At 40.5% G+C, this 16,747-nt stretch overlaps 1 protein-coding gene across 2 annotated transcripts in view; it reads right to left on the bottom strand.

Annotated features, from left to right (window-relative positions):
* ANTXR2 (ANTXR cell adhesion molecule 2) overlaps window positions 1-16,747 on the bottom strand; it is a 163,606-nt gene that overhangs the window by 77,350 nt on the left and 69,509 nt on the right. For both annotated transcript variants that reach the window (XM_061583257.1, XM_061583258.1), the window contains exon 11: window positions 778-856. In XM_061583257.1, coding sequence (XP_061439241.1) covers window positions 778-856 — 79 coding nt within the window. The remainder of the gene's footprint in view (window positions 1-777; window positions 857-16,747) is intronic.

Genomic DNA, 16,747 nt, shown 5'->3' with positions numbered 1-16,747 from the left:
TGGCTTTCCCCAAAGGATTCTGGGAACTGCCATTTGTTAAGGGCCCTGAGAGCTTTTAGAAGACCCCTATTCCCCCCGTTGAGCTGCAATTCCCAGAGTTCCCTGGGAACAAGGAACCACTTGCAAGCTGGAGAATTTCTGACCTGATTTTCTCTGTGTTGCAGCACCACCCATATAATGGCCAGAGAGAGTATGATTGTTTATTCAATAAATGAGGTGAACTGAGGGGAGGGGCAGTAACTCAGTGATACTGCACATGCTTTGCATGCAAAAGGTCCCATGTTCAATCCTTGGCATCTCCAGGCAGGACTGGGAGAAAATCCTGTCTGAAATCCTGGAGATCCCCTGCAAGTGAGTGTAGACAGTACTGAGCTAGATGGACCAATGATCTGACTCAGTGGAAGGAAGCTTCCTAGGTTCTTCCTGCCTAACAACTCTGAGAAAGCAATCTCTGGATTCCATCATTTTCCCGTGGTCTATTTGGAATTCCATTGCCTATTTTTAAAGCCTGCCCGTTTTACTGGTATTTTCTTATGAATATTTTATATTATTTTATGTAAATTGCTTAAAGATTTTTTTTAATTTAGTGATATAAATCTCATTGAATTACAAATAAAAATGGTTCTAAAATAAGTCATAGCAAGCATGTACTGTATGTCTGCACTGAAAACCATTCCCATGAAAGCCAATCTTACAATATGGACTATCCAATTTTCAGCTGGCAGCACAGACCTCAGATCAAGAACAGCTCCTGGCTCTTCTTAAACATGTACTTACACAGTCTGTTGCAGTAATTATTAAAGAGCTGGCGATGGGGGTCTGCCCTTGATTCAAACTGACGAAAACATCCAGCGTTCTGAAAAGAGGAAAGGGGGGGAGAATAACACAGAAAATTTAACACAGTGCACTTTTTTATAGCACTCGTTTGTCCAGCCAGATTCAGTTAAAATAAAATGGGGAATGTAGTAAGTGAAGCGGCTATGGATCAGCAGAGGTGGTAAAACTATTTTTGGACTTTACCACTTCAGACTACAAATGGGGGGTTGCCTAGCTGAGAAGTCCTCCAAATCTAAACACATAAGAAGTTAGTATATCTGGCTAGACCTCTTTTCTCTGACATCTAGTCTTCTATGTGCAGGGAGTTTTATACAGAGGAGCATTCAACCATCCAAGTCCAGAAATACACAACAACCCAAGCTGCCTGATAACCTATTATGTAGCAAAGGAGAGCTGTAAAGCTAGTGATGCCTGATGGCTAGAGAGCAGTGCTTTGATCAGGGAGTCCCACTGCTGCCACATATTTACTGTACAGCCTTGGACAAGTCGCCATATCTTACCTTCAGGACCAAACTCCACATTAGGTTGAATGCACTGTGTGCAGATATGTCTTCAGTCTTTAAGTCATTACAGATAAAGGACAGAAGATTGTTACTGGGATGGCAGCACACGAGGAGGGGCCATTTATCCCTTCCCTCTAGCCATCAACTCCCCCAACACATGTATAAGATGTAGGGGAAAATGTTCTCATTGCCACCAATGGAGACTTTGCCTGCATGCGGGGACGAGGGGGCGGGGTTGTTCCAATCATGGCTGGGGAGGAAAGGGATTAACCTTACCTCCCTGTATACTGTACTCCCAATAACAATTGGGGCCCCCATAGTTGTAATTAATTAAAGAAAAAAAATAGAGGTAGGTGCATGCTAAGCTTTCAGCAGAACATGTAGTTTGGCCCTCAGAGATTTATGGTGATCAGCCAGGTACAAGCAGCAGCAACACTGATGGAGGTTTGATACCAGGTAAACATGTGGCTTTTGGCCAGTGGTGCCCCTCGCTTAGCTATTGTTGTTAGCATACTGTCTGTTTTTACATTCAGTTCTATATAAATGAAATATTGCTTTACAGTAGGGCCCTGCTTTTGGGCGTTCCGCTAATACGGCAGCTAAAGTTGAAGCTGCTTTAATTCTTTTTCTACTTTTGCAGTACTGACTGGATGTGTAATGTGGCCTTCTATTATATGTTATATTTATAGTGTGGTATTAATTCTTGTATTGTTGTCATATTTGCTATTTTTTATTATGGTTGTATCATTTTGTTTGAAAATGTTTTGCAATGTTTGCTCTTGTTATAAGTTATTTCAGTTATTGTGTTTTTTTCTTGCTGTAAGTCGCTTTGAGTTCTACTGTTGAAAAAAAGCGACTAACAAATGCCAGTAATAAATAAAATAAAATAAATAAAATTAGAGTAAGGCCCTACACATACGGCGCTTGTTCTGCTTTTACAGCGTTTTTTGGGCATCAGGCACCATTTTATTGAAGGAGTTCTGCTGTTAGGCGGGTTTCACTTTTAGGCGGGGGTCTGGAACGTAACCCGCCGTGTGAGTGGGGTTCTACTGTATTGTATATTATTTATTATTATTATTTCATTATTATTATATCATCATAACCATTTATTTATATAGCACCATCAGATGCACATGGCGCTGTACATAACATAAAACAATGAAAAAACAAGTCCCTGCCCCAAAAGGCATACAATCTAAATAAAGTAAAATGAGGACAACAAAGGAAGGGAGGGGAACAAACAAAGCAAGGACTTCAAATACACATATTCTAGGTAAACAAATATAGAAAATTAAAAATGCCCTACGTTGAAAATTCAAAAGCTTTGCATAAAAAGGACGGTTTTTAAACAATGTTTTATAAACAACTAAACAGACAAACATATACATACACACATACATTAATGTTGTTTCCCACTCTGGGACTGTCTGAACAATGAGGAGTAGGTTATAAATATTTGAATGGGAGTGCATTTTAATTATGGTGTTTTTTAACAACTTTCTGCAATTGGTTTTTATGTTTTGTAACCTGCTTAGAAGCCTACCTGGGCATTATGTGGCATACAAATACAGTAAATAATAATTTAAATAAACAACAACAACAGCTGCCACACTGAGCCACTGGAAGGGCTGAACCTGGAGAAGGGCCATGAAGCCCTTTGCAGTTCAAAAGTGCAGAATGAATGGAGAAAAAGTCAGCGGATCTGACTTTGACAGCAGCCCAAAAAGTCTCAAAGCAAGGACTGCCCAGTGTAAGCTTCTAAAGCCAGATTTACCAAGCGGTGCAAAGCTATCAATAGAAAACCATAACCACATATCCTAACCAGCATGTTATTCAGGAAGCTATAAAAGTTACAAAAATAGCCAGTTGACGCAAGGCCCCCAAAATCAGAAAATAAGAGGTTTTAATTGTTTAAAAAAAGCTAGCAGGGAAGTCAATGAAACAACGGCTGCCCATCTCAAAGAGATGCTGTGTGGTCTAAAGTTTTTAGTCCCACTGTGAGAACTTGGGATGTGAAGAACTACAGATAGCTGTGAGGTATTCACTCCTGTACATAAAAATTTCAGGACTAGCAACGCACACACACTAATTACCACTCTGACAGTATACATACAGCATAAAAGCCACTAATTATAGCTGGTTGAGGCTTTCTGTGAAGAGCAGGCAGGCATCAGAGGAACATAAATACTAAAGTGGCTTCTCATTTCTTCAAATAACCCTTGAACAACCCAAACACATGGCAATGATTACAGATCAGCAGTCGTCAGCCTCCCTGGCTTTGACAGGAGACTCAGCAAGTTTCCATTTATGCTTAACTTTGAACTGCAAGAGGCAGATGATACATAGGGAGCTGCCTGACACCAAGTCAGGCCACTGGTCCATCTAGCTCAATATTGGGTACACTGACTGGCAGCAGCATTCTAGGGTTTCAGACATTTCCAGCCCTACATGAAGGTGTCTGGGATAGAACTATGCAAACTTTCCACAGCTGCACAAAAATATAGTTATTGTATCTATGAGGCTAGCACCCTGCTGAAGCTAAGCAGGGTCAGGTCTGGTCAGTGCCTGGATGGGAGACAGCCTGGGAACCATATGTAAGCCGCCTTGGGTTTCTACCAAGTAAAGAAAGGCGGGGTATAAATGTAATAAATAAATAAAATTTGAATCACATCCTTACTATGAGACAGTTCCTTTATTTGTTTTATATTCCATTTTTATTTATTTTTATATCTTATTTTGTCAGTTTAAACCTGACACCACATAACCACTTCAGATTATTTAATCCAGAATCAAGGGCGTCACTTCCCAGGCTCCAGGCTCACAAGTGATAACAATCCTGCTCTGTCTGAAATCATGCATTGTAAGGGAGGAAAATCCACAGTATTTCCCCCCACATACTTGTACCTTCTTCACTGTGACACAAATACAAAAAAGGTTAAAGTGCTGCAGGGAGGGAGGGAAATACTTTGTACTAAGTAACCTTGTATTTATATTCTGCAACTGGTCTTGGGGAGCATGACATTGCACTCTCCCCTCCCCTCCCAGGTCTTTTATATTCCTGCAGAAATATAAAAAGTTAATGAAACATAAGGCTGCATATGGCTACTTGCCATAATGGTTGTGTACTACCTCCATTATTAGGGACTAATACTGCTGTTGGGGAAAGTGCTGTTCATCATTCATTCATTATTTTATTTGTATGCCACCTTTCCACAAACAATTGTGCTCAAGGCAGCTTACAATTGTTGTACCCTTATCCTGCTTGTGGGCTTTTCCCATATGCATCTGGTTGGCCATTCTGTGAAGGGGATGCTAGACCAGATGGTCTTTAGCCTGATCCAGCAGGGCTCTTTTTAAGAGGGCCCCACTTACCTGATCTAAACCTGAGATCTTACCTGTTCTCCTGAGTACTTTGGAAATTTTCTGTACGCTTTGTGTGCACCTCAAATTCCTTTTACTCCACATGACTCTAATCACTTCTTTCTGCTCAGTAATGGGAACATGGAAAGACTCCAGAAATGTAAATGAGGTTCCAGAGGTGATATTCAGAACAAATTTTAGTGTGTAAGTAAAAATTAAATATCGTCTACCAAAAAAAGAGAGACAGCACTGTTGGCTTAAGAGGGCTTGTTTCTTTTTTCAGCTGAAGTGATGATCCCAAAGCAGAAAAGATAACCTCTCATTTAGCCTTGTTCTGTTTGCTCATTTAAAGCTTGTGTGTGGAGAAACATCCAAAATCCTAGCAACGTCAGACCAAAATCAGGTTTTAAATTACCCTGATGAAAGAGTTGTGCTGCTTCAGCTGGTTAGAATGAACCCTAACAAGTTTAACTAAAAAAAGAATATATTCCTTTAACCAAAATTTCATTTAGCACATACAATCAGTTACATTTTTTAAAAAAAAGTTTTTTTTAGGTTGTCTGTTCATAAATCCCCTAGCAAAAATTAATTATGCCCCAAGTCCTAATCAAAGTACTATTGGTTGGGCTATATATATATCTCCCTTTAAAGTAGTTGCAGAACTCTGGCAGGCAGTAGGAGGAAACTGTCTCATCATCAGAGATGTCATAGCAACTATCCAACAGGTACCGCCCAGGACAGTCACAGAAAAATACATAACTCACCCAAGCACCCCATTCTGTATTAGGAATGATCCAGTATTAGCCCTTTTGAACTCTTTAAAAAATGACACTTCTTGCTCCTTTAAGTCCTTTTCATTGTTAACAAATTTAAGGGAGGTTAAGTATACAAATGGTAATTGGCCCCAAAAAGACTTATTACCATTCACACAACATAACTGTTCAGATGCTGGAAATGCTAATTTCATGCATTTGTATCAGCATTGCCCTATGGTTAAAGAATTTTGGAGAAAAGTATTATAAATCATTTCAGAGGTGATAGACATTAAATCAAAACTAGATAACTGATGAACTTCTTTGAAGAACTCTACTGTATACAAACACACCAACCCTATGTTTTCCTCTGATAGTGTTTTTTATATTTAATAAATGTGCATACTGCTTTTCAAGAGAGGTCTTCTCAAAGCAGTTTACAACCACTTATCAGCATACAATAAAACATATTTAGAACCTTTATAAAAACAAAAAAATTACAAACATTACAAGCCTAAAAAGCTAGCATAAAGTATGTCAGCAAGGTATATAAATTATACAAATCAGACCTAATTAGTAATTATGCAGCTCAAATTCCATCAGTTACTAAAGGCAGCGGTGAAGTTGTATGGCCTTAAGGCCTTTTTTAAGCCCACACAGGATGGGCTTGTCTGATAAACAGCAGAATTGCAGTGCAATCCTATGGAGAATTAATAAGGGACTTAATCCTTTTTGTTAAACACTTCATCGTTAGGCTGCATACACATCATACATTTAAAGCAGATATAAAGCACACAACATCCCCCAAAGAATCCTGGGAACTATAATTTACCCCTCACAGAGCTACAATTCTTGGCACCTTAAACTACAGTTCCCAGGATTCTTTGGGGGAAGCCATGTGTTTTAAATTAGTGTGCATGCAGTCACAGTGTCTAGTTCCAATCTAAATCGCAAATACGCTATACCCAACAGGTAGAAATATGATGGGAATTCTGTCCCTTAGGTATAATGTAGTATGCAAGATAGATTTAAGGCCAACTGTAGGAGCAAATAAAGGCAGAATTCCCCTTTCTTCAAGATCTCTGAAATGCCAGTTTTCCAAAAATGCTACTGCCAACCTGAATCTCTCTCCTTCTCTCTCAACCTTTAGCTGCAAACTGTCTGACAAAAAGCTCAAGCAACAGACTCACTGAGCATAGCCAGAGATTTTAAAAAATCCAAAGGAAAATTGCTCAACATATCAGCTCCATTTTTTGATATACAGCTGCAGGGATTTAAAGGACACAGGATTGACAGAGACGTTCTAGAAGCTACAGAATCACGTCATACAGATAATCTTCACAAAGATAAACATTTCAAGACTCAACAGAAATCATTCATCTTTGCAAATGTCATGTCTGAGAGCTCCAAGAAATCCTTGTATTTGCTTTGATCTTCTTGGAATGTACCTGTGGCACAGTTTGGATTAATTTAAATAAGCAATTCAAATCAAGATACTGGTAGTGTGGATGAGGGAAGACCAGCTATACTTTTTACAAATCACAAAAGCTTTGAATTACCCAGCATGGGAAAACTATGATGGGCTGGGTGTTCAGCTGACTAAAACTGTAACGGACTGGGGGGGGGGGAAGTGAAATGTGAAAAATTCTTCAAAATGCACAACACTAGTGGTGCAATCCCTTGGCTAGATGCATATACTGCCAAGCACAACACAATGAGCCTGGTTATTGCCTTTCATGGAAGCAAGGAGGGGGAAATCCAAGATTTTTTATTTTTGTAGAAAATAGAATCGCCAAAGCTGTTGAATTCACCTTGAGAAAATACATACCATGGTCCAAAATATCCACATCTGGAAGAGCGATATCACTCATCATTAACAGCAGAATCCTGTGCATGTTTACTCAGACACAGGAATAGACACATAAAGTCTGAAAGTCCCATTCAATTGTAGGATTAGATCCCAAGCTGCTGCTGAGGTTCTTTATGTACACAGTAACTTTGGGGGAAATTATGTTACGTCTATAGGAGCATTACATGTGTTTGCAAACAACTTGACTAGTAACATATCTACATATTTAAACTGTTTCAGATATACGATTTAAAAATGATTTTATATGTTTTGGTTTTAAAATGTTTACAATAATTTTTCTTTTGAATAACATATTACAATGAAAGAAAACTCAAAAATGATTAATTACATATATTTACACAAAGTTGCTGAATTCTTATAATAAAGTAAACAAACCATAAGGATGCACGTTATGTTGAAATTTGGTATTCCAGTACATCAAGAAATACTTCAGCATTCCATAAACTGATTTGTCTGACCATATCTCTCCCTTTTATAATAAGTCAATTTAGCTAATATTATGATGTCCCAAATTCTCCTATACCACTCCAACATAGGCTGAGGTGTTCTCTGTTTCCAAGCTTTGACAATATTTATCTTTGCTGTAGTCAAAAGATTCAAAACCATATCTAGATCATTTTCCAAAACTATATATTTTAAGTAACAAAAAAGCAATATTTTGGGTTATTTTAAAATGTTTTAAATATGTTTTTATTGTATCATTTTATCACTGATGTGTTTTCTGCTCTGGGACGTACATTATTGTTATTATTGAGGTGTGATTCTTCGATATGCAGATGCCAGCTGCCTCTATCAGCCCAAGCAGATTCCTTGTCCCATCATGCCTAACCTTAGTTTATAAAGTTAACAGTTGAAACCGCTTTATACGAAGTCAGACAATTGGTCCATCTAGGCTGCTGCTGTCAACTCACATACACACCAGGCATTTATTCCACTTTAAATAGTCATGGCTTCCCCCAAAGAATCCTGGGAAGTGTAGTTTGTGAAGGGTGCTGAGAGTCGTTAGGAGATGCCCTATTCCCCTCACAGAGCCACAATCACCAGAATTCTCTGGGAAGAAGGGCTAACTATTAAACCACTCTGGCCACACAGACTTCAATGTAATTTTCTTAAATTAATTAAAAATCAGTCATGCATTTTTTTAAACTGTTAAACTGCAGCAAAGGTGAAGGTCAGAGGATGGGGCAAGGTCAGTAATAGGATTACAGGTACTCTGTGAACATGGCTGATTTTTAATTAATTTTAACAAATTATGAGACCACTGAGAAAAAAGTCCAACAGAAGTCTGGATTTTTATACGTGTTTCACACTGCAAAGTCTGGATTCTCTCTGAGTGTTTTGTGTATCGCCATAACAACTTAGAGGGTTGTTCAGTGAGCTTTTCTGAGTTCAGGGCTATATGTTTTGTAAGATTTTGTTTTGAAATGAGATTATGGGAAGCAGCAGAATGGCATGGGGGTTATTTTCAATTTAACATGGTAGAATGTGAAAAATCCATGCTGGCTATACTATGTAGTCACTCTCATGACTGTATAATCACGCACACAGCTATAAGGTTGGCTTGGAGGTTGACCTAATGTGTAGAGCTGATTCTCCATTATGCTGATTCATCGGCCACCACTCTGCCATTGAACACGAGCCTTTCAACCAACTGATGCTTCAGAGTTCAGCAATGAAAACAAATCCATAGAAGTTGTTAACCCATAAAAAAATGCTTAGTAACCTGCCTGCTCATATTTGTGTCACTGCAATGGCCTGAAAATAGGGTGGAGGAATCAAGTTTTTTCCAGTAGGGATGTGCTAGAATTCCACCCAATTCAGATTTGGTACTGAATTTTCCATTAATTCGCTTATTCACTAATGTTGCAGATCACATTTTTATGTAGTGATTTTGTGCTTCTATTTTCAAAAATGGATTTTTTTTAAAAGTGTCTAAAATACTGATAGGTGAACTTCACTCTGAATTAACAATGCTTTGCGTAGGGAGTAAAGGGATGCAATCTTGGGTTGTGGCCAACTAACTTCTACTCAGAGTAGACCTACTAGAATTAATGTATCCAAGTTAGTGATGGCCATTAAATTCAATGAATTTAACATAGTTCTAAGGAGAATGTTCTGTTAGCACAAGGATATTTGCTTGCACAATGATATGTTCTCCTTCCTTCCCCCATGTGCCCCTAAATCTGTTCTAAGGGTTTCCCCAAGCCTCTGAAGCAAATTTAGGGAGGTCGCCGAGCATGCACGGGGGCGGGGGGGGGGAAGAAAGTCCCACTGCACAAGTGGAACTTGCATTGACAGAACACATTAGTAGAATACCACCCAATGTGTCTACTCGGAGTAGAACTAGCACTGGATACAACCCTCAGGCCACAATCCAATACACACTTACCTGGGAGTAAGTTCCATTGAACCTAATGGAGCTTACATCTCAGTAAACATGCATTGGATTGCACTATAAGTGTGTGTTGCCTCTTTTTAAACAGTTCAGGAATTCTATTAGCTCCCTCTCTCTTTATATAGCTTTTCAAAAAAGGAAAAAAGAAACGCTTGCTCAAAGAAACAGGCCAATGTTTTTGAAAGCACGCTTAACTATACCATATGCCTGTTAAATCATTTCTATCAAACAAGTTCTAAGGTTCATTTCAGTCCTGCTTTCCTTTCCTTTGCAATACGCTTACTGGTATTTATCCAATTTGTTCTGTTTTTCTTGCCAAATTGCAGGTTTGAGATCTCAACTAGGCGGAAGGACAGCTGTGCTATTGTTGACCATCTCACAATCTCTTTTGGCTTAAAAAAAAAAAAGAGGTTGCAGACGCAGCCCAGAACACCAGAAGAAGCCAGTGACAGCTGCCTCACTGGTCGTGGCAGGCTACAGAATGGCCTGTGGATCAAGCAGGGCTCTGAGATCTTCAGAAGGAAAAGGACAGTTGCTGTGGTAGCTTGCCCTGCCCTTGGCATAGTGTAAATTTAAGTCCATTGTGCAAATGAAGAATTCAATAAACTGTCCAGCGATGTCTCCCATCTCCCATTTTCCCAGCCTCTCTAGCCTTCAGGCCAGACCATTTAAAACAATAATACAACTTTCCAACAGAAACAGGGAAAACGCCCGTCCCCAGTTTTCTATCAGGAGTTTCGTTGTTTTTATCTTTGCTTTCTCTACACACACACACACACACACACACACACACACACACCGCAAACAAATTGCTTCCATTAACAGCAATTTCCCAGCTGTTCCAGGCTAGGCAGCCATACATCAACGAAAGAAACAAGTCTTAAGACAAGATGCCACCGCTTTCAAAAGAGGGATGTTTCCAAACTCATCCCATCACCTCCAGATAATGAAACATCTGGGTGGGACTAGCTGAAATGCTCTTTGTTTGGGAGAAGGAATCCATCTCCCAAGCTAATGGGCACTCGGTGAGCTTTCCCACATGTGTGGTCTGTTCTATATTCCTCCCCCCCCCCAGCTCCGCCCCAAGTGCCTTTTCAAACCTGAAAAGCCAAGAACCCAGAGTTATTTCAAAGAATGTTTCCCCCACCCCGGACGAAGCACCATTGTTGGAATAGCAAAAAAGGAGAGGCAGCACTAGACAAGAGCAGGCTAATAAGGATGGGCCACATGTCCACAGATAACAGCTCTGAGACTATGCAGCTGGCTTCGAGGGCTCGTCCACCAGTACGTTGTTAATTATTTAAAGGAGAGGACAGAGGGAACCATCATCACATCTGTCACCCACATCCAGGCAGAACTGCCACTGTTCGCAGGACCAGATGTGTTTATTTGGGACGTATACTAACTAGCTCCTTAATGGTTCCGAATCCTTAGCCAAAAGTTAATTAGGCAAACACACTAAACATCCGTCACCTTGCATGGCAGCCCCTTTCCTGCCTGCCTTTAAACAAAAAAACCCCCACAAACAAACTTTGATTAGTTCTCAGATGCAATTTCTCATCACCAGCACCAACTGCAAATAAATAAACACATTTGCAGAAAACAAATCGAAGTCTCCCTGTTACAATGACAGAAACAATTTTTATTTATTTATTTTAAGAAGTTGTCAATAATTCAAAAGTCTGGCCTTTTAATTCAGCAGGATGATTAACCATCACAAGTTCAAGAGGGGAAGGCACATTAGTCCCTTGTAGCAAAAAGAACAAGGGGTCCTATGGCACTTTAAAAACTAACAAATTTATTAACAGGCTACAGCCAACTTAGCAGATGCCTAGAATGCTCTCCTAAATTGGTAGGAATATACACACACAGCAGATATTTTTTTAAAAATGCACACAGCAGCTTTTATATTGTGGGCCCCAAACTAGGGATGGGAGAGAAATTTGATTCAGTTGCCATATTATTATTATTATTATTATATCCCACCCTTCCTCCCAATAGGAGCCCAGGGCATTTAAAGCTGAACCTATCTAATTTGCAGTTTCTGAAACAGTACACAAACGGAAGGACAGCCATCCTTCAGAATATGCACTTCTTTGAATTTTGCAATGTGGTTCTCCAAACAAGTAATATGTACAAAAATGAATATACTAGGGTAGGTAAGCTGTTCATTAAAATCCATACACAAAAATGCATTATATTAGGCAACGCTGCTTGCAAAAATGTATATATATCAGACAATATTGCATACAAATTCACACTAAAATACTGACAAATTTTTGAGGACTTTTTAAAAAACTGGTGTAGAACTGTGGCAAATTTAAGATGGAACTTAAGACTGAATTTAAGATTGTGAAAAATGAGAAATGGAAAGGGAAATTGACAGATTTGTCCATACCTAGCCCAAACCAGTAAAAACTCTCTCTCTCTCTCTCTCTCTCTGTGGGGGTGGGTGGAGGGGGGTGTCATGCCAGCAGCATGCCTCCTTTACAGTTCAACATTCTCACTGCAAATTACTTTAAATTGCTTTTTTGAGTTCTGAGGAATTCTGAAGTTTGAGCGAAATCCTGCAGAGGCACCTTAGGAGAGCCTATGATTAAGAAAAAATTGGGTGCATGCACCATCCACCCCTCTGGATCATGGCTAAAAATGAGCTCCTTGCATTTCTTGTGATATTGGAACAGTATCTTCTCAAGAGTCTGCTGCTAGTGTAACAAGCACAGGCTGCCAATCAGCTCCTGGGACATGTTCAAGGTCTTGTTACTAGCATATAAACCCCTAAATGACCACCTGCCCCCGTACAGACCCTCTAACATCACTCAGATTGTCTGGGGAAATTCTACTCATGCTACAGTACCTTACAGAAGAGTGGTGACCCGAAAATAGACACTTTCTGCAATTCAGCAGCGACTGGTGGCTCCGTCTCAGTGGGCCAGTGGACACCGTTCTGGGTTTTAGTCCCAGAGCTACTCCTGCCAGTGCCCCTGCACTTTGGAATGCCCTTCCCTCTGCTACACATAACACACCATCTATTAGTTGCTTCAGATATCTTGTGAAGACATATATTTTTGCCCATGCTTTCCGTGACAGATTTGATCGGACCCTGTTCTTTATTTATATAGCTGTTTTACTGTTTTTACTATACTGTTAGTGTTTTGATATTATATTTGCATACCACATAGGGATTTTTTTTTAAATCTAGAAATGCATCTAAATAAAATAAAACAAACAAAACCACACTAATAAAAAGTCTTAGAGCATCAAAAACAGTAGTAGGTTTATTTATTGCTTAATAAGTTTTTTAATAATGCTTTTAACCCTTTTTTCAAGTTGTTTTTTTTAATGTTTTTAACGCTGTTTCGTTTTAATGTATTTTAAGATCTGTTTTTATGATGTTTTAAAGTGTTTATAGCGCTTTGTTTGCCACCCTGGGCTCCTGCTGGGAGAAAGGGCAGGATGCAAATTAAAAAATAAATAAATAAATTATGGCATGAACTTTAGTGGATTACAGTCTTCTTCACCAAGCACAAGGCTTCTGCTACAATAAACGTGTTCTTCTTTACGGTGTCTTAGGACTTTGTTGTTTTTTTCACAAAAGACCAATAGCGCAATCCAAACCTAAGATCCGCCAGGATGAGAGAGGCTGGATTTGGCAGATCTTGGGCATTCCCAGCTGAGCTGGGGCTATACCTGTATTAGGTCCCCCTCACCGTGGCTGAGCAGGAGATATAATAGCCTAAGTGCCTCACCCCAGCTGAGATGGGGTTCAGCCAGTGCAACTGAAGCTGGCCTAAATTCCCAAAAAGCAGTGTTCCAGGGTCATGATAGAGGCACAAGGAGATACTTACACCTATTCCAAACCCCTTTCAGCTCAACCACATGACCTAGCAATGAAGTGGAACTTAGCCAGGAAAAATGATGGTGTAAATCAAATCCCTCCAAATTTCATCTAAACAGAGATTGGAATAGGGGTAACTTATACCAGTGAAAGTTACACCAGCATTCTACAGTTAGGATTGCTCTGTAACACAGCAACCCCTCTGGAAGCCAATGGTACTGTCCAATTGAACTAGCTTTGTGTCACACAGGCATGTTAAATACAAAATGAGGTTTTAACATTTGGGCTTCCAGGCCTGTGCTAATAAAACCAGGGAGTAGAGAACAACAAGGGCAAGCTCTATCAGGGAGGTGGTAGAAGGAGAGGAAGGTGGAAAGTTGAAAAGAGAAAGAAAGACCAAAGTTGCAATTCCATATACACATACCTAGGCGTAAGTTCCAATGAACTCAATGGAGCATGCTTCTAAGTGAACATATATAGCACTGCAGTGAAATGCACAACAGCTCCCTCTGTGCAAACCACCCCAGCCAAATGTTCTAGGGTAGTGGTGGTGTCTAATCTGACCTCACATGAGGATGGATTTGTCTTCAAACCAGATCATGTTCCCCCAAGCATGTCTCAACTGTGTCTGTTTTATGCATCCAACCAACCCTTGCGCTCCTCCAAAGCCAGATGCTGCTGTTGTGCTAATAAAAAGCACAGATCCGACCACAGCGTCCAAGGAAAAGGAATGCATGCATTGTTACAGAGACAGAGTCGTAGAAATGGGGGGGGGGAAACGTCGCTGCCGTGGCAGATTGAGGCAACAGAGACTTCTGAGGCCACAAAACAGAATGTTGTGTGTTGGGTTCTTGGATTACACAATGCTATAAAGTCTGCAAACCACATCCCTGTTTAAGAAAACCTATCTTTTGGAGGAGGGGACAGACCCTTAGTGTGGGGGCTCAATGGGGAGCAGTGTACAGTGGCCACCAACTATAAAGTATGATTTAAGGAGGGGGTTATTTCTTTTATTACTTTGGATCCCACACAGCTCAGGACGGCATACACAAATTCCACATTATATCCCCCTAACGACCCTGTAAGACAGGGTAAGAGACAAACTTGTGTGATTGGCCCCAAAAGCTTTTGAGATTGAGCAGAGATTTGAACCCAAGTCCCCCTGGGCTAAATCCCAAACATTCTAATAAATCCACTGCGCCAACAGTGAATACCACACATATGGGCTTTCTAACTTATAACATTCAATTCTGAGCATGTGGTTCCTGGACTGTAGCTGGCATCCCTGTTTTTGGCATTTTGCAAGCCAAAACAGCATAATCTGTGAAAAAGAGAGAAGTGGCGGCATGACTGGGGAAAATACCGAGGTTTAGAGAAGTACAATCATAGCAGGCGTTCATGGGCAGCAGTGACATCACTGCCAGAAAGGTGACATTGTGGCTCTACTCCATGGGCAAGCTATTTCTGTTGGCAAGGCCCCACCTTTACCACACATTAGATGGCACAGCAGAAAAACAAATCACACCACATTTTAGTTAACATGGGCAACCAAGCAAATCTGCAGTCAGAAACCTTACCACGTTAAGTTGGTCGCCTGTATTTGGATAGGAAGAAACTTTCCCACACACCCAGCCTATTGATGTTAAAATGGTCCTCTGCCAGTCTAGCTGGTTCCCCTCAAGTTCCCTCCTTTGGCTGGAGGATGGTTGCGGCACACAGGATGAACTCCCCCTCTGATATCCTTCAAGCACCTTGGTTCAAGGCTAGCAAGAAGATTCAGTCCTGACCGAACCTCGTTTGAACCGGAATGTGTGGAAGTGGTGTTACAGCTTCCTGGTTGGACTGGGATTATGTGGGAAGACATGTGCACGCGGATTCATCTCCATTCTGTTTTTCTTCTTGTTGTTTAGATTGCTCAACTATATTTCAACAATAGTTTAAACAGCATACTTGGAGAGTTCTATTTCCTGGAATAGTGGGCAGAACCCTGTTCAGCAACTTAAATTTTCAACATGGGCTCTATTTTAAATTGAGCAAGGGCAGGCAGGGTCAGTGACACCCACAGGAATGCAGCTCTGGCAATGGGCTTGTTAACCCACTCCTCCCCAGCATGAACCGCAATCGAGGACCCAGCAAAATGCTTGGCCAAACTAGATGTGCATGGTGTGTGTGTTAAACACTAAACAGAAAGCACTGAAGACAGGAGGGAAACCTGCCTTCCCCCTCCACTTTACCTCCCTGAGCTTCACAGCCTTAAGGCATTTTCCCCCAAGCAGGATCATTTCCAGCCAAGCTGGAGGGGGGTGGAAACATCTTAAGCCACATACACAATGCTTGCTAAAATCTCAGAAGGTGGATGAATAAGATTTTCCAGTAGTTTGGCAGCAGGGCTTCTATGTCCTACAGAGTTCCTTCCCCTTCCCAATAACCAGCACATCCAGAATAAATTATGGAAAATAGCCTACATATCTTTAAAAAAGCAGATCATGCAAAATGAGAGAAGTGATGTGTTTCATTTGCATTGTTTATACAGGTCATGGAATTTTTATTCCAACTGAGGATATGCAAAGTTATGCTTTCCAATTTATGACCACTTTCACACTTGCCCCAAAATTGGGACACTAAAGCCCATCCCCATGGGATTTGTTGAGGGCACCAAATGCTCAACATCTGTACTATCAGATATAAATCTCAGGGTGTTATTTTATCCGTCTCAATCACACAGTGGTGCTTTTGACAGGAATATGAGAACGGGGCTGGAGCCCAACCTCAGCCACTGAGTTGCTAGCCATAAGTAGTTTGGCCTCTCTCCTTGTTGGCCTGCTTTGAGTTTATTAAGAGTAGATGCTTTTATCTGTCTCAGTCTTCCACATACATAGGAAATTCCTGGAGGTTGTAAAAAATGGCTGGGCGATAATTTGAGTTAATCTACACAACATTCAACTCCCATGGGGATTGTTTTTTTCAGGAAATAGGCGTGGGGGAGCGAAACAGTTTGCAGATTGCTTGCTGCTGAGTTAGCAACTAAAGTTCCCTCCACTTGAGGGGAATTATTGGGAGTTGTCCAACAACAGTACAGACCATGCCAATGGAAAGTCAGAAGTTCAAATATGTACATTTGCTTTCATAGCTGTCAGCTTTCTATCTCGACACACACTGTCTAGGGCCATATTGCAGGGGATTTTTTTTTAA

Source organism: Rhineura floridana, chromosome 9 (genome assembly GCF_030035675.1).
Source record: "Rhineura floridana isolate rRhiFlo1 chromosome 9, rRhiFlo1.hap2, whole genome shotgun sequence".
Lineage (NCBI taxonomy): Eukaryota > Metazoa > Chordata > Lepidosauria > Squamata > Rhineuridae > Rhineura > Rhineura floridana.
Note: the sequence above shows the minus strand (reverse complement) of the source record. Positions and strands in the feature narration are given on the sequence as shown.